General features: G+C 39.1%; 1 protein-coding gene across 6 annotated transcripts in view; it reads right to left on the bottom strand.

Annotated features, from left to right (window-relative positions):
- The window catches only part of CABIN1 (calcineurin binding protein 1), a 117,256-nt gene extending 90,027 nt beyond the window's left edge, over nt 1-27,229 (bottom strand). For 3 of the 6 annotated variants that reach the window (XM_064466668.1, XM_064466674.1, XM_064466671.1), the window contains exons 1-20: nt 27,062-27,229; nt 24,234-24,294; nt 23,716-23,808; nt 23,261-23,374; nt 22,953-23,087; nt 22,508-22,688; nt 21,451-21,580; nt 19,245-19,394; nt 17,736-18,028; nt 16,526-16,694; nt 15,935-16,071; nt 14,914-15,131; nt 13,042-13,120; nt 12,612-12,799; nt 11,226-11,375; nt 10,288-10,482; nt 8,956-9,192; nt 7,314-7,464; nt 6,961-7,076; nt 453-614 (exon numbers count right to left, since the gene is read on the bottom strand). In XM_064466668.1, coding sequence (XP_064322738.1) covers nt 453-614; nt 6,961-7,076; nt 7,314-7,464; nt 8,956-9,192; nt 10,288-10,482; nt 11,226-11,375; nt 12,612-12,799; nt 13,042-13,120; nt 14,914-15,131; nt 15,935-16,071; nt 16,526-16,694; nt 17,736-18,028; nt 19,245-19,394; nt 21,451-21,580; nt 22,508-22,688; nt 22,953-23,087; nt 23,261-23,374; nt 23,716-23,808; nt 24,234-24,236 — 2,901 coding nt within the window. In that variant the 5' untranslated portion in view covers nt 24,237-24,294; nt 27,062-27,229. Of the gene's footprint in view, nt 1-452; nt 615-6,960; nt 7,077-7,313; nt 7,465-8,955; nt 9,193-10,287; nt 10,483-11,225; nt 11,376-12,611; nt 12,800-13,041; nt 13,121-14,913; nt 15,132-15,934; nt 16,072-16,525; nt 16,695-17,735; nt 18,029-19,244; nt 19,395-21,450; nt 21,581-22,507; nt 22,689-22,952; nt 23,088-23,260; nt 23,375-23,715; nt 23,809-24,233; nt 24,295-25,917; nt 26,063-27,061 lie in introns of all 6 variants that reach the window. The other 3 variants (XM_064466670.1, XM_064466672.1, XM_064466669.1) reach the window with 2 other exon arrangements.
- Between the last annotated feature and the right edge of the window lie 455 nt (nt 27,230-27,684).

Below are 27,684 nucleotides of genomic sequence, written 5' to 3'. Positions count from 1 at the left end.
CCAGATATTTACCATCACAGATTTCAAAATAAGCTATAGTATAATTTACTTGCATAATTTTTAACAGTGACATTTTTCACATTCATAAACTGCAAGGCTGGCTGCTAAAGTTTTCTTCTCAAGCTGTATTTTTTTCCTCTAATTCTCCTCAAACTCGAACTTCTCTGTTGAAAACAGGAAAGTCATGGCTCAATAAAATTGATTTGTCAATAGCTTCAAAATGGCAGACAGTGTGAACAAGCCTAGCATTTCATTTCAAATATCTGACCCTCTATATTCAAAAAGGCTTCTATATTTTTAAATTAGTTTCTTTTCTACAATATGTAAAATACTTATATTTTACAATGAAAAAGTAGTAATCTTTCTCCAAAATATACTAAGGTGCTTAAAACCAAACAAGGGGGTGTCTTCCATGACTTCAGGATATTCCACTGACATTAAATAATACATACCTGATGTACTGAATGTTCTTCTAGGTACCTTGCCTTGCTTTTTTTGCTAGGGAATCCATATAAACAATAAAAACACTGTTCCAAGGCTGTTTCCAGCTCTTCTTTGTATGGATGAGTATCTTCAGAAGGGGATGCTGCAAGTTCTTTTTGTAGTACCTGAACCTACAACACCACAAATATCAATAAAAAAGTCATCTGCAAGCTGAAGATTGCTTTAAGTTACCTAGTTGTCTGAAGGCAGATGATGAAAATGACATTAAGGAACTACATGTATTTTTCCCCAGTTACAACCAAACATTACCCCTATTTCTGTAAACTAGTCTCACACAAGTAATATCAGTGGCACTGTATCTGCAATAAAGTGTTTTTATTTTTTCCCTACATTAATTCATGAACTCTTGTCTTTAATTAATAAGATTAGACATCATCTTAATGTTTCAGACTTAAGATCGTTCGAAGTTGTCCTCTACACACCAAGTAACAGCAATATGTCGTGTGTGTCCCCAGTATCAGAGTGCACCTTTCTATGTCTAAAGAAAACTCATCTGAGATGGCAGAAAAGGAATGCTTCTGCTGTAAAAGTCATTTGGGAGACTGAAGGGTACAAAAAGTGTACATTTGCCTCTAAAGTTTTAGGAAGCTGTATACTACCAAAAGAGTTCTATTAACTGGTAAGTAATTTCCTTTAACATTTCTCTCTGATAGAAGCATCAACTTTCATTTGTTCATTTTAGTTAGATCTGATTTCTCCAAATGAGCCACACCCATTCGTCAACACACCGGTTAACTTAGGAGTTTCCTCAACCGGAATTTTGCAGCCATAAATTGAAAAGGCAAAGCATTCACCTATTTGCAAGTCATATAAAAGCTCATCATATTACTTCTACCATACTTAAGCTACCTGTTTATCACCATTTATAATTTTTCAACATGTAGGATTGTAAGCTCAATTATTCATGCATATGATGCATGCTACAATAAGCTTCTTATCTTGATTGGCTTTCCTGACACGACAAACACTGCACATCATTACAATGTGAAATTCTGTCATTCTACATGTAAGAAGCTCGTCTGTAAGTGCCGGGATTAACTATAAGATGTGAATTCTCTTCTGCTTAAAAGATCTGTGCTAAGAAGGTACCATTTATTAAGAGCCAAAATCCTGAAAAATAAGAGTAAAGACAATTCTTATAATGTCTCTCAATGAAATTTTTGAGTAACAGCAATTATCTTTGAGTCACACCAGACTTCTTCTGTAAGAATTTGTGAACAACATTTGAAAAGTACAGATTAATAAGTTGAAAGGAAAATTTAAGCATCACAGGATACTGTAACAAAAGCATGATATTCCTGCTGCTGCCAACAAAATCACATCTAACACCAGTAACAGAATTCTCCCTTGAACAGTGTCCAAAACAATCTCCCGTGTTCTTATTCAGCTTTTAAATTCTTAGCAGTAATCCAGATTTGTCCTTAGTAATTCAGACTTCGACTATTGCCAGAAGATTAACTACACATTAACATCATCTCTCACACACCACCTTCAGCCACAAGCAGTACATTGTACTTCAGCAGACAATTCACCTGCAGAAGGTGATAATGTAATACTAGTGTATAAAGTACACTTTTCACGTTCTTGAAGCTGCCTTTCTCTTCAAATAATGAATCCAATTTTATCTTTGTCTTTCCTTACCCTTCCAACATCCTCTTGTCTCTGAAAACCAAATACTTTGTGCTGAATAATACCATATCAAATTTTAGTTTAAGAATTGGGCAATTCTGTGACTGAAAACTGAAGATTTTGTTTGAAGTACCTGATGACATTTGCAAAGATCTAGCTGTAAATACATTCACAGCGCTCAGTTATCTGTCATTTATCCAGGTTCACAGAGCATACTATCAGACAGCCCAGGTTGTGGATACAGGCACACCATACAGACACAATTCACATTCATCACTTGGAAGCTGCATCTGAGGGCAAGCTGAAGTCTGGAAAGAGGCTATTTTCATGAAGCACAGTGCCTGAGCTAATAAGCCCTCTGGACCCAATGCAGATGCAACTCAGGTGTATCAGCACTATACTCCTAATACCAGGGAGACTGAGGAGGGTAGGATGCAGAAGTAATCTAGTAGTCCTATACTGAATCAGCCTTGGCTCAAAGACTGTTCATTAGCTCCAGCCCTACCAGGGTGAGCAGACTCCTGCAGAACTCCTCAGGCTGTCCACACCATCCTTTCTAGCTGTCTAAATTACTGTCCTGGACATACTGATGCTCAAATACAGAGGTAGATGGGGTCTGGCACTGAGCTGTGGCTATTAAGCTCCAGGGAGTGCTGAAAAGGGAAATTAAGAGATTCCTGAGTAGCTCTATACAGAACTAATCATTATTTTCTCTTGGCTGAAGGTAATAAACCTCAATGAAGTCAAGCTAAATCTGTGAAGTGCCACTGAAATATCCCTGGAGAGCACTGCCCAGTAAATGCCACGGTACTGTATTATCTGGGTTGTCCCAACAGCCAGGCTATCCCAGACTGCCAGTACAGTGAAAAGCTGACTGCACTTCACTTTCTAAGCTAAGGATAAAGTAAGGGAACAGCAATACACATAGAAATATTCTCCTTCAACCATGGGAAATTTCTTTTCTGGTGTAACAACTAGACCTCAAGGACCAATCTTAAAAAGGTCAACAATGAGTAGGTAACTCCTTTCATCTAATAATGATACAGCATTACTGCCCAGACACTCATTTCTGAAGCATATTAGATCTTCTAACATATCCAGCTGAACAACAGAGCAAAGAACACAAGGAAGGACAGGAATGAAGTAACTCTTCATTCTCATCATCTTTGTTTAGCAGATGAACTCTGTATGTATATTTGAAGTTACACATAGTTAACAACATGAAAACATTAGAATTACTTCTCCCCCCCCCCCCAGCCTGCAGTATAAAAATCAAGGCAGGTATAATCAAATGAGTCACATTTTCACCAGCAGAACAGCCAGATACATCACAGCTTTAGGACCTAATCCAGGTAAGACCATGTGGTCTGTGACCTATCAACAGCATTCCAGATGTGTAGCTGAGGACAGACAATGGTCTGCAAATCTTTACTCTTGTAATTTGGAAGAAACAAATAACCAAATTTAACTGCAAAATTCAGAACTGTGTTTTCCTGTCTGACAGTTAAATATACTCTTTTACATGTTAAATAGTATTTACGTATATCAAAAATGTGCAAACTTTATGTAACACTTGACAAATTCGGTTCTGTGAAGCGAGCAACTTATTTAGAATCACTAAGACAAGATGAATATGGAATCCCACTGGGTTATTTTAGCAACCATTTTGAAGAAGTAACACTAGTGTTTTTTCAGCTTGTGAATGATGTATAGTATTATCAGACCGCTTGCTATTCCTGCTTGTCTTTCAAATCTTAGGAACAAAATAAAATACTAGTGCAAGTAAAACAGAGCGGAAAAATCAGTAGAAAAGAATAATTCCCAGCAAGGTAAGTCTACAGAACAATAGGAATTATGACAGGAAGTAAACTATTCTCAGGTTTATTTTCAATTTTATATCAATGAACTCAAGAGTTAATTTCTATTACTTGCCAGATTTTAGAAAACTGACTTCCAGAGAACATAACTTCTTATTCTTTTATTCAGGAATTTTATTCTTTTTATTCAGGATAACTTCTTGAGCCAGGTAATAGACAGCCCTACCCGAGGAGATGCAATACTAGACCTGATGGTCACCGATGAAAGTGAGCTCATCGGTGATGTCAAGACTGGAGGCAGCCTGGGCTGCAGCAACCATGCATTGCTGGAGTTTACGTTCCCAAGGGATATGGGAAAATCGAGGAGTAGAGTCAGGACCCTAAATTTTAGGAAAGCGGCCTTCCAGCTCTTCAAGGAGTTACTCAGCAGGAGCCCCTGGGAAACGGTCTGCAGGGGCAAGGGAACAGAGGAGAGCTGACAGATCTTTAAGGACATGTTCCATACAGCGCAGAAGCTCTCAGCTCCCAGGTGTAAGAAGTCAGGCAAGGCAGGGAAGAGACCAGCATGGCTGAGTTGAGACGTGCTGGTCAAGCTAAAGAGCAAGAGGGAACTGCACAGGCAGAGGAAGCAGGGACAGGTATCCTGGGAAGAGTATAGGGACGCTGCCCAGTTGTGTAGGGATGGGGTCAGGAGGGCCAAGGCATGGCCAGAGCTGAGTTTGGCAAGGGGTGCAAAGAACAACAAGAAAGGCTTCTACAGGTACATCAAGCAGAGAAGGAAAGTCAAAGAAAGCGTACCCCTGCTGATGAACAGGAATGGTGGCCTAATATCAACAGATGAGGAGATGGCTGAGGTACTCACAACTTTTTTGGCTCAGTCTTCACTGGTAACCTCTCTCCTCACCCCTCCCAAGCCGATGGACCGCAGGATGGAGACCAGGGAGCTAAACCCCCTCCCACTGTAAGGGAAGATCCGGTTCGTGACCGCCTGAGGAACCTGGATATACACAGGTCTATGGGACCTGACGAGGTGGACCCCAGAGTCCTGAGGGAACTGGCTGATGGAGTTGCTAAGCCACTCTCCGTCATATTTGAAAAGTCATGGCAGTCAGGGGAAGTCCCTGGGGAGCGGAGAAAGGGAAACATTGTGCCCGTCTTTAAAAAGGGTAGAAGGGAGGATCCAGGGAAATACTGTCCTGTCAGCCTCCCCTCTGTGCCTGGGAAGATCATGGAACAGATCCTCCTAGAAGCTATGCTAAGGCACGCGGAGGACAGGGAGGTGATCTGAGGCAGCCAGCACGGCTTCACCAAGGGCAAGTCCTGCCTGACCAACCTTGTGGCCTTCTATGATGGAGTGACTACATCGCTGGACAAGAGAAGAGCTATGGGTGTCATCAATCTGGATTTCTGTAAGGCCTTTGACACAGTCCCCCACAGCATCCTTCTCTCTAAACTGGAGAGATACGGTTTTGATGGGTGGATAAGGAACTGGCTGGATGGTCGCATCCAGAGGGTAGTGGTCAATGGCTCAATGTCCAGATGGAGACTGGTGATGAGTGGTGTCCCTCAGGGGTCTGTACTGGGACAGGTACTATTTAATATCTTCATCAGTGACATAGACAGTGGGATTGAGTGCACCCACAGCAAGTTTGCAGGTGACACCAGAAGGACGGGATGTCATCCAGAGAGACCTGGACAAGCTGGAGAGGTGGGCCTGTGAGAACCTCATGAGGTTCAACAAGGCCAAGCACAAGGTCCTACACCTGGGTTGGGGCAACCCCCAGTATCAATACAGGCTGGGGGATGAAGGGATTGAGAGCAGCCCTGCGAAGAAGGACTTGGGGGTATTGGTGAACAAAAGGCTGGACATGAGCCAACAACGTTACGCTTGCAGCCCAGAAAGCCAATTGTATCCTGGACTGGATTGAAAGAAGCATGGCCAGCAGGTTCAGAGAGGCGATTCTGCCCCTCTGCTCACTCTGCTGAGACCCTACCTGGAGCACTGTGTCCAGCTCTGGAGCCCTCAGCACAAGAAGGACATGGACCTGTTGGAGCAGGTCCAGAGGAGGCCACAAAAATGCTCCAAGGGCTGGATCACCTCTCCTATGAGGACAGGCTGAGAGAGTTGGGGTTGTACAGCCTGGGGAAGAGAAGGCTGTGGGGAGACCTTACTGAGTCCTTTCAGTACTTAAAGGGGGACTATAGGAAGGATGGGGGCAATCTCTTTAGCAAGGCCTGTTGTGAAAGGACAAGGGGTGATGGTTTTAAACTAAAGGAGGGTAGATTTAGACTGGATATAAGGGAAAAACTGTTTATAATGAGGGCGGTGAAACACTAGCCCAGGTTGCCTAGAGAGGTGGTGGAGGCCCCATCAAGGTCAGGCTGGCTGGGGCTCTGAGCAACCTGATCTAGTTGAAGATGTCCCTGCTCACTGCAGGGGTGTTGGACTAGATGACCTCTATAAGTCCCTTCCAACCTAAACCATTCTATGATTACCTCTGTTTATTTTTAAAGTGGAGAAGATGCATCTTCCGAAGTTAAGCACCACAAAATTCAAGTCATTCAGCTGAAGTTTTATTATAAGCAGTGGCTTATACAGGCTCACATTTCTCCTAAGTGCTCAGAATAATCACTTAACACTTCTCCAGTGCTTTGTCTTTCAGGGAAAGGTAGATCATTAACTAATTCCCACTTAAGATGTTTTTCTAGTACAGAATAGGTTATCCAAAGGCATCTCTTGTCTGATAAAAAGCCCTGTTTAGAAAGCATACTGATGGACACGGGTCCAGAATAACGAGCCTTTGCTCTTCAGATTAAACTGACTGAAACATTTGTGTGTTTGTCTGGGAGAAGAAGAAAAGTGGCTTTAAGAGTGAATTTTTAACATGAAGACAAGGCAATAAACAATCTAACGTAACTTTGAAGTTGTTCCCTGCTTTGAGATGGGGTTGTCTAGATCATTTTCAGAGGTCCCTTCCAACCTAAATTATTGTACGATGCTAACACTTACATAGAACTTGAGAAGAGCACCATCTGAATTGCAACACCAGGATCTTCTTCCCAAATACTCATGAGCAGTGTTCAGCAGCATGAGTGAAGAAGGCAACATAGGGGTATCAGGACACACTGGAAGAAAGAAGTTGGTAAATATTTAAGTAACACAGAACTGACTTAAATCCAACTAGCCAATGCTTCATCTGGCAAAAAGAGGTTTCCTCAGTGAATAAGAAAGTGATGTTTGCATACTGCTCTACTCCCTTCAGCCAGCAAGATAAGCTGACAAACAAGTATTTTATTATTTGTATTCCAGAGCTAGATGGTAAGGAGCTCAACTCCATATGTAAAAGTGTATCATTAACTCACCTTCTCCTTGGTTCTGCTGCTGCTGGCAGCAAAGGGATTGAAAAGCATCTTCCTCATGCTGGATGATCCTGTGCAGGATAATCCATGGAAGCACTGAGGAGACGTATGGTTCTTTTGGTTCTTCCTGGACTGCCATGCTGCAGTCTATGATCTAATAAAGAAACAGGTATTATACAAACAAAGTGATAAGAAATAAAAGTCAGATGTGAATCCTTTCTAACAACCCGAAGTTTGTAATGCATTTTATCCCAAGGAAATAATATAAAGTTGAGTCACAGCTTCTCACAATGAGTGGTGGTAAAAAAGTCCTACAAATAAGGTCAGCCGGTATGGGGAAGGGTAGAAGATCATTTCCTCTACCCTGACATTCCTCTTGCATCATCATTTTCCAACTAATTATTTCTCTGTTAATATTGTACACAAACAACTCAAAGTAAGCAAACATGCAGCATAAATTCTTAGTGTTAGTAGGCCTCATTACTGTACAAGAAATTTATCTACAGCCCAGCAAGGAAGAGGAGCTTAGTTAAAAGTATTCCTGAATTCTTTACCAGGTCTTACAACAACTGTTAAAGACCAACTAGAATCATTAACAGATGCTACATAAATGATGTAACTGAATAAATTCTGAGCAACACAATACTGTGTCATGGAACTGTTGCCCTACCATTTCTCATAGACGACTGCCCATGTTATTGCCACAGTGCCAGAAATTTCTGAAGTCCTACACTTTTCTCACATTCTTTCACAATAGTTTTTCTATTGGTATTTATGTAGACAAAGAATCATATTTATTATTATTACAGAAACCATTTAGGATATTACAATGAATACTCTGTTCTCCAGAATTCCATTACATTCCATAACAGTGACACACATACAACTTTACACAATGAGAGTATGATTTTGTGAGGAGTGAAGGTCCTTGGCTTTTACTGAAGTAAACGGAGATTTGAGAGTTGCAAGCACATCGAATTTTGACATTAACTAGACTAGCTTCTTAACAGAACCGAGAGTCTGCCTGGACTGGAAAATATTCATTCAGTAGTTCTAAGGTTTGAAAGTACCTCCTCTTTAAAAGGGTAAAATTAGCTGTATTCATAATGCTAGAAACAGTCCTTACAACACTTTTTTTCCTGCCCTCTTCTCATCATCCTCTCTGTTTTTACTGCAAAAACCCTTAGCGTGGCCAGCACTGGCAAGCAGCTCTACCATGTTCGTAAGGCTTACAGGATCTTGTCTTCTAGCCCAAAGCACATACAGCCAAGATCAGCGCCCTAACTTATAAACTGCATGCAGCCAGCTCAATCAGTCTTTGTATTATCACAATTTCAAACAGTGTAAGAAAATAGTGTCGCTCCTTGGGTTATCTTACTACCATTCTTTGATTATTTTAGGCAGCTTGGTGTTTGAAGGTACCTGTTGTTACTGATTCTAGCACAGGTGTGCTCAGTGCATCTCTAACACACTGAAATGAAAATTAAGATTAGGAAGGTAACATTCATCTTCCTCCAATTTCCCCCCAACAAAAATGTAACCCAAAATGCCACTGCAAGTGGGTGGCAATTCAGATAGCATCTGTATCATGTCTGAATGCCTACAGCACACAACACGTCTTTCCTAGTGCAGGTGAATGGGTTACCTGAATCAGGTTGTTTGTTAATCGAATGAGGCTTGGTGTTATGGAAGAGTCTTTCAGGATGCTGTTGACCGATGATATTGAAGTATCTATTCCTTTGAGCAGTTGTGTTACTGTAGCAACCCACTCTTCTTTAGCAGAGGTTGCTGTCATATTAATCATCTGCTGAATTGCTTCGTTCAAGGCAACTTCTGAGTGTTCAAAGCATTGCTTGTAATCTTTCAGTTTGAGCAGGGAGTCCTAGGGAATGTAAATACAAAAAAAAAAAGAAATCTACGGATCAAGGGTTTGTTTAAAACCATGAATGCACAGCAAGGCAAAGTAGCACACTGTATACAGTTAATGTGGTTACTTTAATGAAACGGTAACAGAACACCTTTAAATATGACATTAAAAAAAGGACAGTAGGAGGTGCATGGACTCTGGATGACAAATACACAAGTAGGATCTAGATTTTAAAAATAACATCACTGAATCTTTCTGCTTTTAATAAGAGATGCAAGAAAAAAAATATTGAAGGAAGGGATGGCTGTAGGTCTAAAATTCTAATAATATGCAGTTAAACAGAGGCCATACAGAAAGAGGGTTTGGATCTTCATGATCTTGTGCTACTATTGTATTACTTCATAAATTACAAACATAAGGCTAGCGCTATAGCAACATCCTCCTGCTTCTTTCTGGTCTGCCAAGTTTGGGGTATGGAGACTGTAAGACTTGGTTCAGTCCATCAGTGGATTTTTGTGCAACATTTTTTCCCCCCAGACAACCTGATAGGCTCAAATTGTTCCTATAGTTGAGTGCATTTGTACACTTATTTTCAGAGTGTCAAATGGACTAAGTCTATAGCAATTTTACTGGATGTATCTATCAACAGTTTGTCATTCATGCAGGACAGATACACTACATCATATAAATCATTCATATGCTAGATATATTTTTGGTTTCAGAATGGTTGTAAATCACCATATAGTCATATATGGTGATTCCAGCAAAAGCAGGAAGTAGTCACATCAGATGCAGACAGCGTGAATCCATCCATAAGATGTCTTAGCAAATGACTGAAATTATCTGAATTTACAACTTTTCTGGTGATTTCATGGAGGCCTCAGACATCTTGTATCTTTAGCCACATTCTCAGATAGCAAAAGCTGGCATATTGCTAATGATATCGATAAAGCTATGCTGTTCAGACCATTTACAGATTTGGTTCCATGTTCTGCTTTGTAAATAAGACTTGTTAACCATTAACACTCCCTCTAGAAATCCTTTCAACCTATTTTCAGGAATAATTCTTAATCCTTTACTAAAAAAGATTTTTAAAGGAACAAAACAAACCTGTAGGAGAAGCAGCTGTGCTGGTCTCTCTGGTATGGATGTTACAAACTCCAGATGTTTTGCTCTGCCATAACCATTGAAGCATAGTGTTGGACGAAGCAGATGCACCACTGCATTATAATCCCCTGCCTCATACAGTCGCTGGATCTCTTCCAAAGACTGGCATCTCTCCAGAGATTTTAGGTTCTTTTCAATCTGCGAACATCACAGATGCCACAATCCAACTTTCATTTTGTCTTCACATGCATTTGACTATTGACATTTCTCCTAGCAGTTTAGCAGTAAATCTATGTGAACTCTATGGCTACATCCATGAATATAAACCAGGAAGAAAACACGTACTATGTAACACTTCATCCACTCCACATTATTTATTACATAGTATATGATTTTAGTGCTATAAAGATTTTAAACTTTTTTGCCTCAAATCCCAAAATCACACATTTCTGTGCTGCAAGAATACATCCATCAGATGGACTTCAAAGCAAAGACAGCATCTCCTGAGTTGGATTTTGTCCCCCAGAATAGCAACAGAAAGAAGATGGACACCTCCTTGTTTAAAAGTTTATGCAAATTGTTATGAGGAACACAGACTGCTGAAGTAAAGAGCTCATTTAAGCAAAGGTGAAGTTTATGTTTAAGAACAGAAAATAAAACACTAACCTAATAATCTACTGTTCTACATGCAGCTGCTCTAATATTTTTATTTTGCCTAAAAGCAATCTTAAGTTGTATGGAACCAACAGATCCAAAAGGCATCTTTTTGAAAAGGAGATGATGACCTTGACATCATTATTGAACTATGAACCTGTCTTTTCACTTAGAAAAATTCTAGGTCAGATATGGTAAACTTCCATCACAAAAGAGCAAATTCATAGATTACCTTTGAAACTGGAAGGGGTGGAGCGGGGAGAATATGCCTGCAAATTAATTCTTACCTCTTCTAAAGAAACAACAGAATCAACATGTAGGTTCGGTAACCGTATTACGGTGCTGCAGTCATTGCCGGCTTTAGCTTGCATTGTAGTGGAGCTCTGTAGCATTTCAGTGCAGATATCATAGTTTTCAAGTGCCTGTTCCATGTCTCCCTATGGAAACAGTACAGATTAAAAACAAAAACCCTAGCATTTTGTCTGCAGCAAGGGTTTCTAAAGCATGTAGAAAACGTTCAAACTCAATGCAGGCACTGCCAGTGCGATTACTGTACATCCTCCCAAATAAAAAAAAAATCCAACTGACAATCTCAAATTACAAAATATTTTAAGAGGCAGTATATATTACCAGTGATTTTAATAACAGGTAAAACAAGCCAGAGAAATAGAATTCAGCTTGCATAAATCTGAAAGATTAATTTGGATTGCTAAAATCCTTTCATTTAAAAACACAGAAGAGTGAAACAGTAGAAATAACTCTTCCATTTTTTACAAATAAAAACATTGAGTCAAGAAACATTCTTCTACTCTGCAAAGTCCAGCTGAAGTAGATACTGAGGCTGAGTGGTCAGGGAATGAATGCAAGCTGCACAGGCAAAATATAACTCTGTATATCTAAAGAAAAAAATGGCTGTAACCATATAGGAACTCCCACTTTTTCCTCAGGAAAGTTTATTATTAGGAATCCTTAGATGCAAAAAGTAAGAACAGAAGGAACTGGTTAGTTCAAACTTATGAAACTGACTCACATTATTAGTTGACAATTGACTTAAACATAACTGATGCATAAACAAACTCTTTGATGTACTGAGGAAGCAGTGCTTAGAGGAAAAAAAATCTGGGATCAAGTAACATTTCTTTCAAATTATTCCCTTAGTGATAAGTTTAAAATCCTCTGCTTCAAAATCTGCATATTAAATTAAACCTCTCCAAAAGAAGAATCATGCTACCTTGAAAAAGCAGAGGGGAGAGTAATTAAACATATGGTCTGTTTCAGCTGAAAGCTGCATTTTGGACTGTCTGGGACTTTGGTAGTATTCACTAGTCCATGTCCCCAAAAATCCATATTCTGCAGCTACAGAATACTACTCCAAATAACTTTGGCCCAAATATATTTTTTTTTAAGCTGAACATGAGCTAATTTAAACAAAGACTTACGTATTAAACATATCTGAATATTAGCTTAGCATGTGAGACCTCCTACTTCATTTCCACTTCTACTCTTAGGGACAGTTAATTATATTTAAAAGTAAAATGAAATCACTCTTGTTTGGAGCTGATTTTATCAACGTTTAAATGAGCTGAGATTCCTGAATCAGCTGTAGCATCTCTGAAAAACATTGATTTTAATTTGGGAAAAGTTTTATTCGTTAAATCAAAAGTAAAACAAACCTGTAGTGCTAGAAAGCGAGCTTTCAGCCAATACACCCGAGTGACAAACTCCATCCAGCCTTCCTCAAATAAATCTCGCTGTGAGGATGCAAATGACAGCTGCAACAGGTCTCCCAAGAAATTGGTTCCTGGGAAGTCAGGACCAAACTTTCCATTCACAGAGGCAGCATGGCAATTTCGTGGAGAAACTGCAAATCAATCCATTACATTTTATCATAAAGTCACTAGCATCCCATGAAGAGTCCCACATACTAGTATTACAAAAGTACTACTCTACTTTAAGGCAAACGATTGATAGACCAATAAAATATAGATCTGAAAAATATTCATTAAGGAAAAATACCTCCCAAATCCCATTAATTCCTGGAAACATTTCTTCATATACCTTTAGTGTGTTTAGAGTATGAAGGAAGTAATATCCAATTCTCACCTGTAGAGCTCTTCCCTTTTGTCATTAGCCACTGATCTAATTGCAGCTCCATGCAAGAAACGCTCATCAACATCATATCCTTCAGAAAAAAGTATGGAGATATCAAAAAAGAATATACCCCCAAAAAGTCCCCACCACTATATTTGCAATTTAATTCAAAGAAAACCTTCAACTTATCCTCTTGGGATTTCTATTCCCAAACTATAACTACTTACTCCTCTGTCTAGATGTCTATAATAGCATTTACCAACCAACAGGTACAAAACAAAATAATACTTAGAAGGAACATTATGAAAAAATTAAAAATCTGAGCTCATAAAAGAAGGTAGTCAGAACAGCATTGCCTGATGTTAAAAAAAAAATCACATCCTTATTTTTGTATCTGCCTGAAATAAAACTATATTATATTGCTAAATCATGCTAAAAGCATGTTTGCAGAATACAGCAGAAGTACTGATATTTCAGAAATAAAGTCTATATCCTATAACTTTTTCAGATTTATCTCCATGAGACCGAGTATGTACTCTAGCCTTATCAGCTTATTATTGTTTGCTGGATAAAGTTCAGGAGTATATTAAAAATCACATCACCGTGGATCTCTGCCAGGTAGTTTTGTGAAGAATATACTATTTTCTGATTAAATTCATAGAACTAAGGGCTACAAATCCAGCTGTAAAAACCAGGTGCTTGTGAAAAGGTTCAAAAGTACGCCTTACCAGAATAGCCCTTTACAATCTTAAAAACATGGATTTATTACACGCAGGATAGCTTGCACATGAAGTTTTAAGTAAATTCAAGGATGAAAAATAATAGCCAAGCATGAGGACAGTGATTTTTAATAGTATAGCTACAAAGTCTTGACTTTTTAAATTTTATATACAAGCACACAGTTATGCAGTCATAATGAGAACCAAGGGAATACATTTATAAATAGATTTACATTTGTTTAAAAAAAGGGTATGTATATATGAAAAATGTATGGAAATAAAAAATTCACAGATGTATATAAAATTAACATCTGCTACATAGTGATACTTTAGTTTGTTTTATAAACTAAGTCAATGGAACATAGTTTTCAGAATTCACTTTTCATTTGCAAAAATGTATCAACACTGTTGATCTGAACAAAAATATTTCAAACTGCAGTCATACCAAAGGCAAATAACTTTCCAAATGAATACACAGTGCTAACATTAAAAAGATAACATAGGCAGGCTCAGTGGACAAGAAGTATCAGTACTGGTTTTATAATTATAATTGTGTCACTAAGCCTGTTCAGCATCAATTTAACGAACTTACGATTTTTTTCTATTTGCATTTGTGAAACCTACAAATTTATGATCAGGCTGGGGGGGTGGGGTATGTTTTGGTTTGGTGGGTTTTTTTAACTGTAAATTGCAGGTTATTTTAAAATGAAGCAGTATTTACTTTATTTAGAGCAGAAATGCTGACCCTCAATCAGCCAGTGTGAACAGAGCGGCCCCTCTACTCACCTGATGATAAAACAAAACTTTGTGTCATATCAGAAGCAAAGGGAGGGAAGAAAAAGAAAGAGCAGAGTAAAGGAGTAAAATGTATTACATCTACAGCACTTACATTAGGTCTATATGTGTGTGTGCATATACATACACGCACATATTACGTATTGGGTATACTTGCATATCGCATCACCCAGATACGTTCAGGAGCTCAGGAACAGTTACATGAGCTGTGGTATACCACAGTTTATGAAAGATGCAACAGCTAGGACCAGGAGCTCCCCAGACAGAGCTAAGCAAAACCTGTATCTAATTGCTGGATATCAGTTACGTACTTTTGGTACACAGAGAGCAATACAGCAGCAAAGAGAAGTCTGAAGAAGTGTTTCATTACCTTGATATGCTGATTACTTGAGTCCCTCAGTAGTGGATTGGGAAGGCTGCTACTGTGCTTTCTCCAGCTATTATAGATACTAAGGACCACCTCACACAAGCCAGGAGGCCACTTCACTAGGAACTTCTGGCTGATGACTTTTAGGTATCTCATCATCAGCTCCAAGATCCCACCATTGTTCAGGTTATCCAGCAGGAATTCATGAACATCCTGTTTTTCTAGAAAGCAGATTAACACAAGCAGATGAACACCAAGCCATATGCATTTAAGCTCAAGGCAGACCATAACTTGAAACAAGTAAGTTTCAACAGTGTTTTATGCACTAATCTCCTGTGCTGAATACATGCAGAATTAAGTTCACAGAATCCCAGGTTGGAAGGGACCTCAGGGATCATCTAGTCCAACCTTTCTGGGAAGAGCACAGTCTAGACAAGACAGCCCAGCACCCTGTCCAGACGACTCTTGAAGGTGTCCAATGTGGCCAAGTCAACCCCTTCCCTGGGGAGATTATTCCAATGGTGACTGTCCTCACTGTGAAAAATTTCCCTCTGGTGTCCAGTCGGAATCTCCCCAAGAGCAACCTGTGTCCATCCCCGTTGTCCTCTCCTTGTAAAAAGGGAGTCTCCATCTCCTTTGTAGCTGCCCCTTAAGTACTGTTACGTGGGGATGAGATCCCCTCTGAGCCTCCTGTTCTCAAGGCTGAACAAACCCAGCTCTCCCAGCCCATCCTGGTATGGCAGCTTCCCAGGTTATTGTATTCCAATATGTTCCAATTGTATTCCAATACGTTTAAATGGGAAACTCCACACAAGAGAGCTTTTGTACACAGTAATGAACAGTCCTCACGGCTTTCAAAAAACCCACACCTGCTACCGAGACATTTCTGTGCTATAAAATTATACTATTTAAAATAACATATACTTCTGTATCTTCTAGATATGACAGGAAAATACAGAAAATAAAGCATACTATACGGAAGAAACACAAGAGAAAAGAGTGGGGATTATAATAAAATCCTTACCAGATTCCATAAACGTCGTAGAATCAAATGACATTCTATGTGGTCCAGCATGCTGGAAATTCTCCTCTTTGATCTCTGACTGTACCTCATAGCTATTGAAAGGGTCCTCCTCCTCCTCTGGATCTAATTTCCTTAATCTGTGTGAAAGGGAGGGCAAAACCCACAATATCATAGAAGTCCTCATTCTTTCTTTCACTAGTAAGTGAAAACCTAAACATAGCATGTTGTGCAGATTTTAACAGTGAAAGTACATTAACTGAAGCAAACTCAGAGATTTACATCTAGTTCCCAAATTTTGTCCAAGCCAAGACTACCTTGTTTGTTCATCTTATCCATTTTGACATCTGCATTGTCCTCTAATTCAGTTTCACATTAATAAAAGCTTTCTTATTTTTCAATCAGTTTTTAGTAATCTTCACTAAAGCCAGCTTTACTGAATTTATGAGAAGACAATGAATTGCATCTGCTTCAAAAAATAACATGGGTCTAGTGGTTTTAAGGTTGGGGCATATCAATCAACCAACCAACCCAAACTGCCTCCTCTGTTTAGCTGCTGATACTCTCATAATGAAAGTTATTGCTGTACAGCACCTGGAAGGAAGGAATTTCACCAACAGCTCTTGAAAGTCAACCTTCTCCTCTTTTTTACACTTGGTGTTCCGGACTCTAGCAGATCTCCTTTTTGCTGTTTCACCACTGTCTTCTGTAATTCTCCTTCGCTTCACACCTTTCTTAGATTTATCACCTGCAGATATGTCACCTAGAAAGAGAAATAAAAAAAAGATACTGAAAAGTTAAATTGCCAAATAAAAAGTAGATAATCTTTTTTATTAACAAAAAAAAGTTATTTGTGGCTGAGACTTTTTTTTTATTCTACAGCAGCACTTGAGATTCATTGGTTTCCTTCTGAAGACAGTACCAAAAACTTAAAAATAATTTTCAAAAATGACTTTAATGTAAACTGGCTATGGCATTTTGCAAAAAAAATGCTGGTTTGAGGCAAGCAGACTTACTGAAAATTCTGCATTTCACTATTCATTAGAATTCACTATTTTAGTCTTCAAGAAGTTTCTGAAATAGGAACCAGAGGAGTCACCTTTAACTCCAGAAATACCTGTAAATTCCCATGAATATCAACAAAATACTGGTAATTCCTTTATAGCTTTAGATATGTAAATACATATACAGCTACAGTATAAAATATTCAGACTTCTTGCTACAGATTTCAAATAAATATGGCTAACAGCTTGGCTCTCTCAGGTTCTTAAAGTTACACATGAGCAGAAAAATAATCCAGTCATCTTTTTCTATAACAGCTCATTCATTCTAAGGAGCTGAAGACTCTTCATAACATTAAAAGCTTGTTATGCATCACTGCTGTAACAGAGTCATGATTCTTCTAATCTTAAAGACTGAAAAACTGAAGTATGAGTCAACACAACAGCACAAAACCAGAAGCGGTCAGACGTTACTCCAGTGCAGGAGTAACAATTAAGAACAACTAATCAACCTGACTCTCAATTCCATTAGACAGGAAAGTAAATCCACTGTCCTGAACACTGGTCTTATTTCTTAGTCAGGAATCAATGATTTTCAGGCAGTTTAGGTAGCCTTCATTTTCTAATGTGAAGGGTTAACGGAATTTCATAGATCTCAACTTCACTTTTTCTACCAGATGTTATACGTATGCTGAAAAGATTCTGAATCCACCAACATGCAGTTTAAAGACAGCATTTCCCAATGCATTCTGTAGTGCTTTTAATACTCAGATAAATAGGAAAGATATCTTAAACTGAAGTACCTTGCTCACCTACAGCAGCTCCTGGTTCCAATGAATTCTGACTGTGACTTGGAAAGTTGGGTGTCGTAGGAGTATAAGGTAACACAGGATCTGGCACTGTCACCACTGGATTAGTGCTGACAGGAGTTGGCTGAATAACACTGACATGAGTAGAGGTAGGAGAAAGAATCAACTGTTGAACTGGGTCTCGATATTCTGAAAGATCAATTCTCTTTCCCAGACTGGGTCGAGGAGGATCACATGTTGTGAGGTGGTGATACATGGCAAGTAAAGCTTCTCCTAAACACTTCCACCTGCATGTGGAAATGCAATGGCATCACAATTTCATTAATTCTTGTCACATTGTTTTCTAAATCATATTTACAAAGCTAACATCATCCAACGTTGTTTTTCTCCAATAGCTTAGAGTAGCAAGAGCAGCTTTTCAGTGCAAGAGGAATACACATTTGCATGTCAAAATCCATCCCATGACTAGAAAAGCTGGAGAATAGCTTTCTGTATTTCCTGTCATATGAAACATTGACAATTTCAGGCCTGGAACAGGGGTCCCTAGGAGCTTTACTTCTAGAATACACCACTCAGAAAAACAACAAAATGTGGCAGCAGGCAACAGTTTTTGGAGGAAATTGGTGAGTTGTTGCAGTAGGAAGGAAATGGGAGTCAATAATCACAGAATCCCAGAATGCCAGGCTGGAAGGGACCTCAGGGATCATCTAGTCCAACCTTTCTGGGAAGAGCACAGTCTAGACAAGATGGCCCAGCACCCTGCCCAGACAACTCTTGAAGGTGTCCAATGCCTAATCTCAAAAAATGTCTCTAACAAAAAAAGGTCTATGCAGTAGCTGCTGAGGAAATCACTCCATACTGAACTCTAAAAAAAGTAGTGTCAAAGGAACCATTTTCAGGTTCTGCATTCCATCAACAACAATATAAAAATCTCACCCTTATCCACAAGTAGAAGCAACTTCTCTGCAAAAGGACTTACATGCAGAGTCCACTAAATATTCCAGAAAAATATGTGCAATAAAAAAACCAAACCAAAACCCAATCCTTTATGCCTTAATAAAGACATATATAACAACTTACTAGTATCTTTATATCTGGCTGCAAATAAAGAACTGTAATTTGTTTCCAAGTTTCCATTATCCCAATAGTAAAAACATTTTTTAAAAAGCTATACTTACTTCAAAGTTCATATACAAACTAATCATATATGAAAAATCCAGTAATACAGTTGGAATGGCTGCCAAACCGTTCTTAGTTAAGATTTTTTTTGTTGTTGTTTACATGACTGGTTTTAATTCAAAGGCTGAAAACAGGGTTTATGCTAAAATCGTAAGCACACCAAACCAACCTATAAACTCCTAAAATATGAAAACACTGGAGGGGTTTCTTTGTTTATTTTTACAAGAAAAAAAAAGTGTTCTGAAGAAATCCGAAGTGCAGCACAGTTGTCAGCATAAGTGGCTTCAGAGAAACCTTTTAAAAACAGAAAATATAAAGACATACGTGAAAAAGGGAATTGGCTGGACCAGTCTGAGGTCTGGTTCTCTGTCACGCACTAGCAAAGCTCGTCTTTTCTTGCGTAGCTCCAATGCTTCATCTATGATTCTTCCTGTTTCAGCTGCATTCACATTTACATTATGGATAGACATGTCACTAAGAAAAAATAAGAAACGAAGACAAGTTAAAGTTTCTGTTGTTTGGTTGGTTTTTTTGTTGTTTGTTTTTCTAAAAGCCTGGGGAGATTGATTTGATATCTTCCTATAACGTAACAGAAATAAACACTGTTAAAACAAGCATTCAAATAACATTATTTTACAAACTTTATAGCATACAAATAGTAGTGTTCACCATCTCAAATCTTTGTTATGCCTTAAACATTAAAACATAAAGGGAGATTGTCCTATTCTGTTTTCCAAACACAGAAATGAAAGGGAAGTAGGAGGTTTTGTTTTCTTTCTGAGACAGAAGTTTTTGGTTCAGAAAAATACTGTCTGGTTGAGAAATTCCTTTCTTTCCAAAGTGCTATTTTGAGGAATTCATGTCATCACAAATAAAATTTGGAGTTGAAAATTGTCTTGTATAGGCTGAGTCTAGGAATGAATTTTTAAGTGAAAAACAAACCACTTTTTCAGACATATCACAATCCAGAAATAAAAAATAAGTGGCTAAAAGTGCTGGCTTAATTCAGTACATAACCAATTTTAAGAGCCAGACCTAAGGCAGCTTAATAAATCATGCTCTCTATAACTAAACAGGACTTAAAGGTTAAAGGTCTACTGCTATACATAGAACCCCAGAGCGTTAAAATTTAATCTATCCTTTCTTATCTATATCTTCTAAATACTCCTTATTTTCACATTTTAGTTGCTATAGTAGTCTAAAATGCTAAACATGTTTTTGACAGATTTATTGCATAACTTAAGGATGCATACTAGGACCCATGTTCCACTTCCATTTACCACACATAACTCATACAGGATACTGATGTTATCTGCACATGGCAGTGATTACTATATTTGGTGAGACTGAACTATAATTAAACTAAAAACTTAACTTCTTTCTTGAATTCTGCTGGCCATCACAAGAACATATTACAGTATTAGAGGCAGCTGTGATGCTGAATGGTCAGTTAATTTAAGACAGATCCTGTAAATTCCCAAGGAAGACAAAGGCCATAACTCCAAATGTCACCTGCCTTCCTCCTTCTTCCCCCAGCCTTACATACTGAGCATGATGTTACATGGTGTTGGATATCCCTGGGGTCAGTTGGTGTCAGCTGTCCCGGCTGTGTCCCCTCCCAACCCCTTGTGCACCCGACAGAGCATGTGGAGCTGAAAAAGTCCTTGACTAGTGTTAAGTACTACTTAGCGACAACTAAAACATCCCTGCATTACCAGCACTGTTTTCAGCACAAATCCAAAACACAGCCCCATACTGTCTACTACGAAGAAAATTAACTATCCCAGCCAGAACCAGGACATATGGGCCTCTACTTTCTTTTCCCACTTTCCTCCTACCCACTCATACTATAAAATCCACACAGAAAGAGACAGTCTACTTTGCAGAGCTACACAACACCAAACTTTTACTAGAAGTTTTACATACTGCAATTAAAAAAAAGTAATAAAGGACTAAAATCTCAAACATAATATTGAAAAGTATTTGCAGAGTTGCAGTGGTCTGAAAGCTTAATAAACTAAGAATTTCTGCATCTTGGGTACTAATTAAACCAACAAAGTCTTCTGACTGTACTCATTTGTCCCTAAAAATCAGTAACACTCCCTGAAACCTACAAATATGAGAAAAATCTATCAAGTCCCAAATTTGTAACTGCTTGAAAAAGCAGTAACACGTGTGGGGTTTTGGGGTGTTTTGTTTTTTAATTAGGAAAAGAAAACAAAAATGAATGCTGCAGATATCAGCTGCAAATAAATAAACAAAAGGAAGATGATTACAAGAGATTTAGTTATGAAAATAATCAAGCAGAAGCAAACAGATTTTTCGCCTCTTTCTAGCTCACTCCAAAAGTCATTACTGAAGAATGTTCTGTCAGCAGCACCAACACTTAATGATGATTTATTATATAGAAGGTAGGTCAGCAAGATGTTGTTATAGCTTAAAGCATTATATCTCACCAGCTTTTCTAAACTACCACAAACCAAAAATTTACACTCCAAATGCAGTGTCTACTATATAAGGTGATATTCACCATTTGAGGAACATCCTTAAGGAATCTTTACGGAGGCAAGGCTGCTCCTCGAATATCTTCTCCTTCAGAACAAGTCCTTTGCTATATAGACAGTCTTTTTCCAGAGCTTTGCAGATGAAGTACAAACATGCTAAGGGAGAAAAAGGAATTGAATGGTCAATTGCTGCTTTGGTTCATTCAAAAGCTCCCATTTCTGGGCTTCATATACACCAACTAAATATGACATTTGCATAAATTAGACCAATAGCTTTGTAACATGTCAAATAATTACATGCACACAGTTAAAATAACCTATTATGTCTTCCCAAGTATTATATCCAGAAAAAGAATATCATTAATTTTGTTTAAACAATTTTTGCAGTACATCTTTTGTTTACTTTCAAGACTCCATTCCTGCACAAAAGAAATTAGAAACATAAAGCAGAATCACAATCATTTACCATTTTCATGTTATCAAATGTCTTAACTGCAGATTCCATTAGTGTAATCAAGGAATGCATCCCTCCAGGTTTTTGCTCATGTGGGCCTGAAGAGAATCAGGACCATTCCAGTAGGAACAGCTGAAAGTATCCGATAATATTTCTGCCGTCTTGCAACTTCCCTTCTAAACTTCCTTTGAATCAGATCATCCACTGGATATTACTCCAATGTAAAATCTTAGGGTCAATTGTATCACCTGCTGTAACTACAATTAATCATACTAGACTATGAACTAGACTGTAGTTTTATACCCAAATCCTGGAACTATGTAGCTGGAAACATCAATAAAGGCAAAACGAACATACATTGAAAGGCAAGAGAACAGTCTGCAGGGAAACTTCTTGCAGAAGCTCTAACCTAAGTGACCACAGGCTCTTATTTTTAGGGTAATCACAATTAATTAAAACCATACTTTATCATGAAATAAAAAAATCTCTATAATGAAGTAAAAATCTTTATCATACCCTAATGTACTGCTTACACAAGATACATTTTCTCCTACACAACTGCATCATTACATTTATTGACATGTAAAATTACACATATCTTGAAAATTTTTGTTGTGTACTGTACTTACTTGTGTAGTCAGTGAGTGTGTACAGGATTGTGATAAGGTTATCTAAACACGGCCAGTGATCAGGATTACACCTGAGACCTTCTTCAAAAGCATGACGAGCCAAAGGTAGGCGGATTAGTTTTATTGCCACACGACCAATTTTATACCATAGGTTGACATCAGTAGAGTCTAGCATTACAGCCTAGAAAGCAGAACAAACAACATTTTTCACTTTTCAGATGTGCATTTCCACTTGCCTACAGGGATTGGCACTGCTTTAGTTTTCAGCAGGGTCACTATTGAGTTGGGGACTGAATGGTGGACCAGTCATATCACATACAACTTCAGAAAGTACATAGAATTCAGACATACATTCAAACGGTGTATGCTGAAAGGTGTACACCTGTACTTTGGCAAGTTTTTGCAAACACTGGGGCTCCAGTGTTTTCTTTCAGCTGTATTATACCTCCAAATAAAACTCCATGGCTGTCTCTAAGTCATCCCGTTGTGCTGCCAGCTGTGCTAGGTTTTTATAGGTGGAATATTTTAACATCAAGCCTGGATGTTTCAGCCCTTCTTTCTCATCACCAGAAAGAACTGCCTAGAAATGAGAATATAAATGCAATGCAAGCATTAAGAATTAGACAAGTAAAAAGAACAGCAAACAACTTGCCAATTGATAACACTGACATTTCTAATAAGCCAATAAGAAATTAAGTAATACACAGTACAACAAAAATAGTTTCTAGAGTTTATTCTGTAAAGGTCACTGACCTCTCGCAGAAGACGAATCTCAAGCAGCTCATGATAAGCTTTAGCAGACTCTTCAAATCGGTCATGTTTCTGAAGGTCCAAAGCTTTGTGGTACAAAGCAAAAGCTTCTGCTTCCTGTGGTTTAAAAAATTAGTACCTATTTTGGAGAGCAACTTCATGAAATTTACTTATTACAATATATTGATATTTATCATTAATATCAGTGGTTTCCCACTTTTAATACTTTCTGCTATATAGCAATCCAGATTCAGACTGTATAGCAGAACGTTAGCCTTACTGACCTAATATAACTTCTCTGCGTGAAGTTTTAGCTTGCTAAAGGAGGGTTCAAAAGATAAAATAGTAACACAACTTCCTTAAAAACAAAAAATTATGGCTGAACAATCCCCACAACAAAAGAGGACAAAACTCCCATCAAGACAAAACTTCATCAAGAAAATTGTGGGTTTACTTACTTGAGCTTCCTTTGTCTGTGTCTTATGACTTTTGAAGGTACCTTCGTAGTCGTCCTCAATTGTGGAACTCGCATTCAGTGCTGCAATTCGAATCTAGAATGACAGTTGAGATGCAACAAGAAATGTTACATCTACATGTGTCCTAGTTTCCCTTGCAAACTGGATTTTTCTCATTTTTTTACTTTATTTGGTAAATGGACAATACTGAGAGATCTCTACATAAAGTTACAAGAATGAATTTAGTCATCACTAATTGCAAATAATAAAATATCAAAACAATTTCCCCCCACAAATCAGCTGAAAAAACAAAATTTCAAGTTGGCTTGCAAGCAACGGCTTCCCTAGAACACATGTGTGCATTACAGCTAATTTTTTCAAATTCTTAAATTTACCAATAACTCCAACACTCCAAAACCAATGTTATCATTATGCAATTTATTCTTAGTCCTGGGGAAAGAGAAAATTTTCAATTTTATTTCTACCAAAACATCTCAAAAACCATCTCAAAAAGCCCTTACCATGTTCACAGCTTCTCACACTTTCTCCAGGATTAGGAGGAAGGGCCTAACACAAACAGATCTGGAAAGCAAACAGGATCAGATTATTTATTCTGTCCATAAAGAAAGCATTCAGAAGTAAAAGACAGGCTGGCAATACTTTAATCAATAACCAATTTACTGTCCTATGTCACCACCACCCCATACCAAGAGATAAATTGCCCTACCACATAGGAACAATAACATTAAAGTGAATTTTAACTAGAGACAGAGAACAAAATGCAAAGTTCATTCAATACTTCAGAATGGCTTTCAAGACCCTAGTTCTGGCAGTGAGGGAGAAGTGGAAGTATTGGCAATGTAATTATAGCTATAAGGTTATTCAGTTACTGTACAGTATTTAATGAACATACATTACACTAACAATACTACACATGAATCCCTTTAATGACAAAAGCTAAAACCAAAAACCTTTTTGGATACTTTGACATTTTATGAACAGGAATCATTATAGCTTATGAGTTAACCTTCAGTAACTTTAAAAAATTACAGAAGTTTTCTTGCACCTTTTATCTATAGCACAAACCAGAGAGCTCTCTCTTGCCTAGAAACCACAGCACTTATGGATATGTACGGAACAGGAAAGGAAAGGTTATCTGTGTCAGACTGACTTTGCAGCAGGCCATAGTAGCCCTTCAACCCCTTGCTCAAAATACTGCCTGCGCCTGGAAATGTCTTTGATTAAAAACGTTTTCATTACTGCTATCCCTGCTAGAAGAGAACTAGTGTTTATAACACAGTTGTCTTTTCTGCATATGTCGACCAACTTCTACAGGCCACCTCTAATGCAAAAGCAAGTTATAGCTACTGCATATGCACTTAGATCTATTAGATTTATGCAGCCAAAATAAACTGAACTTTTACTAACATTTCTTCATTCTGAAAGAAGGTATTAATATTTCCAGTCTTTTAACCACTGATAAAAAGTTTAAAGGGGAAAAGACACCTTTATAATATTTTAGTCATTTTTCCTCATAACTAAACCCATAATTTAAATTCTATTATCTGCTTGAAACACTATATTAGTAAAGGCAAAAAATATGAAGGAGGTCTGTGCTGCTTTTTTAGAAAAGCTCCACTGCTATGTGATAAAACCTTCCCATCAACTCAAACAAAAAGATGACACATGCAACACAGGCTAAAACCAGGCTATAATATTGGAGACCACATTAATAGAAGAGTAAGTCCAGAATTAACCACAGCAGGAAGCAGTGGGAGGTTTGAACTATAAGCTGAATTAACTCATACATCATCACTATTAGTTCTGTGTGTAAAGAAAATAATGCTTTGACAGGAATTTCATTCATTCAGCAATGATATTTTGCTTGCCCATACACCACTTACTTTCCTCACTTGCAGCTAAACCAGACCGACAACTATACAGCAATAAAGCATCTTCCTCTTTACATCTTTAAGTGACTAAATAAACATTAATAAAACTTCAAATCTCTTTCACAACAAGGATTCCTTGTCTACCTTGCATATGGAGAAAATACATGCACAGAGACTAATGGTTATCTCTTTCAGAAATATTGAATGCCCCAGGTTTTGACAGAGTGCAGATACTTAGGACATCTAAATAAATAAGACTCTGTGATCCCAAACCCATTAAATACCTATTTTGAGTGGTTTTAAGTTCACTTACAAATACACCTATATCCAGAAATACACACAATTTGCTCAAGCCTTTTGCTGAATCCACATAATCTCAAGGTAGCAGAGGAAGTCATCAAGAGAGAGACTATAGTCAAGGGTTTACTTCCATGGTTAGACTGCCAGTGAAACTGCAGCTACAGAAAAGGTGGGGAAACAGTTTTAATTCTACTTTTTATTTATACAGAAACTTAGTAACAAATATTTAGCACCTCTCCTCCCTGGTGTTCACAAGTTGAGAGAGCATAATTGAACAGAATCGTGTAATGCTTTTGAAAAACAGGGCAAGGATTTTGCACAGCTTTTATAGTGGTGTCAGGCAGGTAGGGGGTTTAAATTTTTTTAAACCAGGCACTGTACATAGTTGCAAACCTAACTGTGGACAGTTACAACAGTGTCATACATCTAGGAATTAAGTATATCACTACAAGCACTTTCAGAGGAACACAGCTACATCAGTTAGGTAGGAAATAAGAATTAGTCTTTAATATTACAAACCAGATTGAATTTTTTCAGTTACAAGACTGTCTCAGCTATAAATCTGTGGCTATGACAGGTTAGGACATCCTAAGAAGGCAACAATATCTCTCTTTAAAGCCTTTTGCCTTTAAAATCTTATCTCCTTTTACCTTAATAGTTTAAAACTTAACTAAAAATTTCAAATGTTAGCTCTTGTTCCCAGAGCTTTTGCGACTCTCAACTTCAAAATAAGAATCGAAAGGAGTGACTTGGGCTTTTCTGGCTTTTGTTGTCGTTGCTACACTTGGGAACCACACGCTCCAAATACACCTTTATGTAAAAAAAACCCAACCACTTGATTTTTGTTTGGGGGTTTTGTCTTTACAAAGATCGCAAAGATCATCTCCGCCACATTTTAGCAACACCCGTTTTTACCGAAACACGGTAACTTTCCGCAAAGAGGAGCAGGGACGCCCCTCTCGCTGCTTGCCAGGCTCCACTTCCCGGAGGGCGGCACGAAGGGCCGGGACGAGGCGGGGGAAGGAGGGAGCCCACGCTCGCCTCCGGCCGCAGCTCCGCGGAGGGGAGCCGACAAGGCCCCTCCGCGGCGGGCCGTGAGGGAGCAGGGCTGCAGCCCCACAGCCCCTCAGGCCTCTCTCCCCGCGGGGGACACTCACCTCGCAGGGCCGCCCCTGGACGGCGATAGGGGCCGCGGCCGCCCCGCGGAGCTCCCAGCGGAGCTCCGGGCGCGGCTCCCTCGGGCGGGCGGCAGTTCCCCGGGGACGCAGCCGCACCGGCAGTCTCCACGGCAACCCCACTCCGAAGCCCCACAGCCCCCCTTCCCCCCGGCCCGGCGCCAATAAGGAGGCTGTTCATTGGCCGAGCAGCCGTTCCCCAGACAGCCAATCGGAACGCTGGAGACAGGGAGGCGGGGAGGGGCGGGCGGGGCCGCAGTTGGCAGGCGCCGAGGTGTGCCCCTGTGCGGGGCGGAGGTGGAAAAGCTGCGCTGGGTCGCTGACATCCTCCGCGATGGGTCTGGGGCCCATCCCAGGGTGACTGGCGCTCCCTGACGCCTGCCGCGGCGCCAGCTGGCGCTGGGGGCGCGCTTCGGTGCCCTGCGAGGCGGGGGAGCCGTTCGTCTGTGGTGGCGGCAGGACAGCGTGAGGCAGCGACCCGAGCCAAACAGTAACTCCAACAGCTCCTGCTGGAAATATTACTTAATTGTGAGCATATTGCAGCGAGTCTTAAGGAAAAAGTGTGCCACCTGCAGCCCTACACGAGCTCTCCTGGGGCAGGTGCC

This window comes from Phalacrocorax carbo, chromosome 15 (assembly GCF_963921805.1).
Source record: "Phalacrocorax carbo chromosome 15, bPhaCar2.1, whole genome shotgun sequence".
NCBI classification, from domain to species: Eukaryota; Metazoa; Chordata; class Aves; order Suliformes; family Phalacrocoracidae; genus Phalacrocorax; species Phalacrocorax carbo.
Note: the sequence above shows the minus strand (reverse complement) of the source record. Positions and strands in the feature narration are given on the sequence as shown.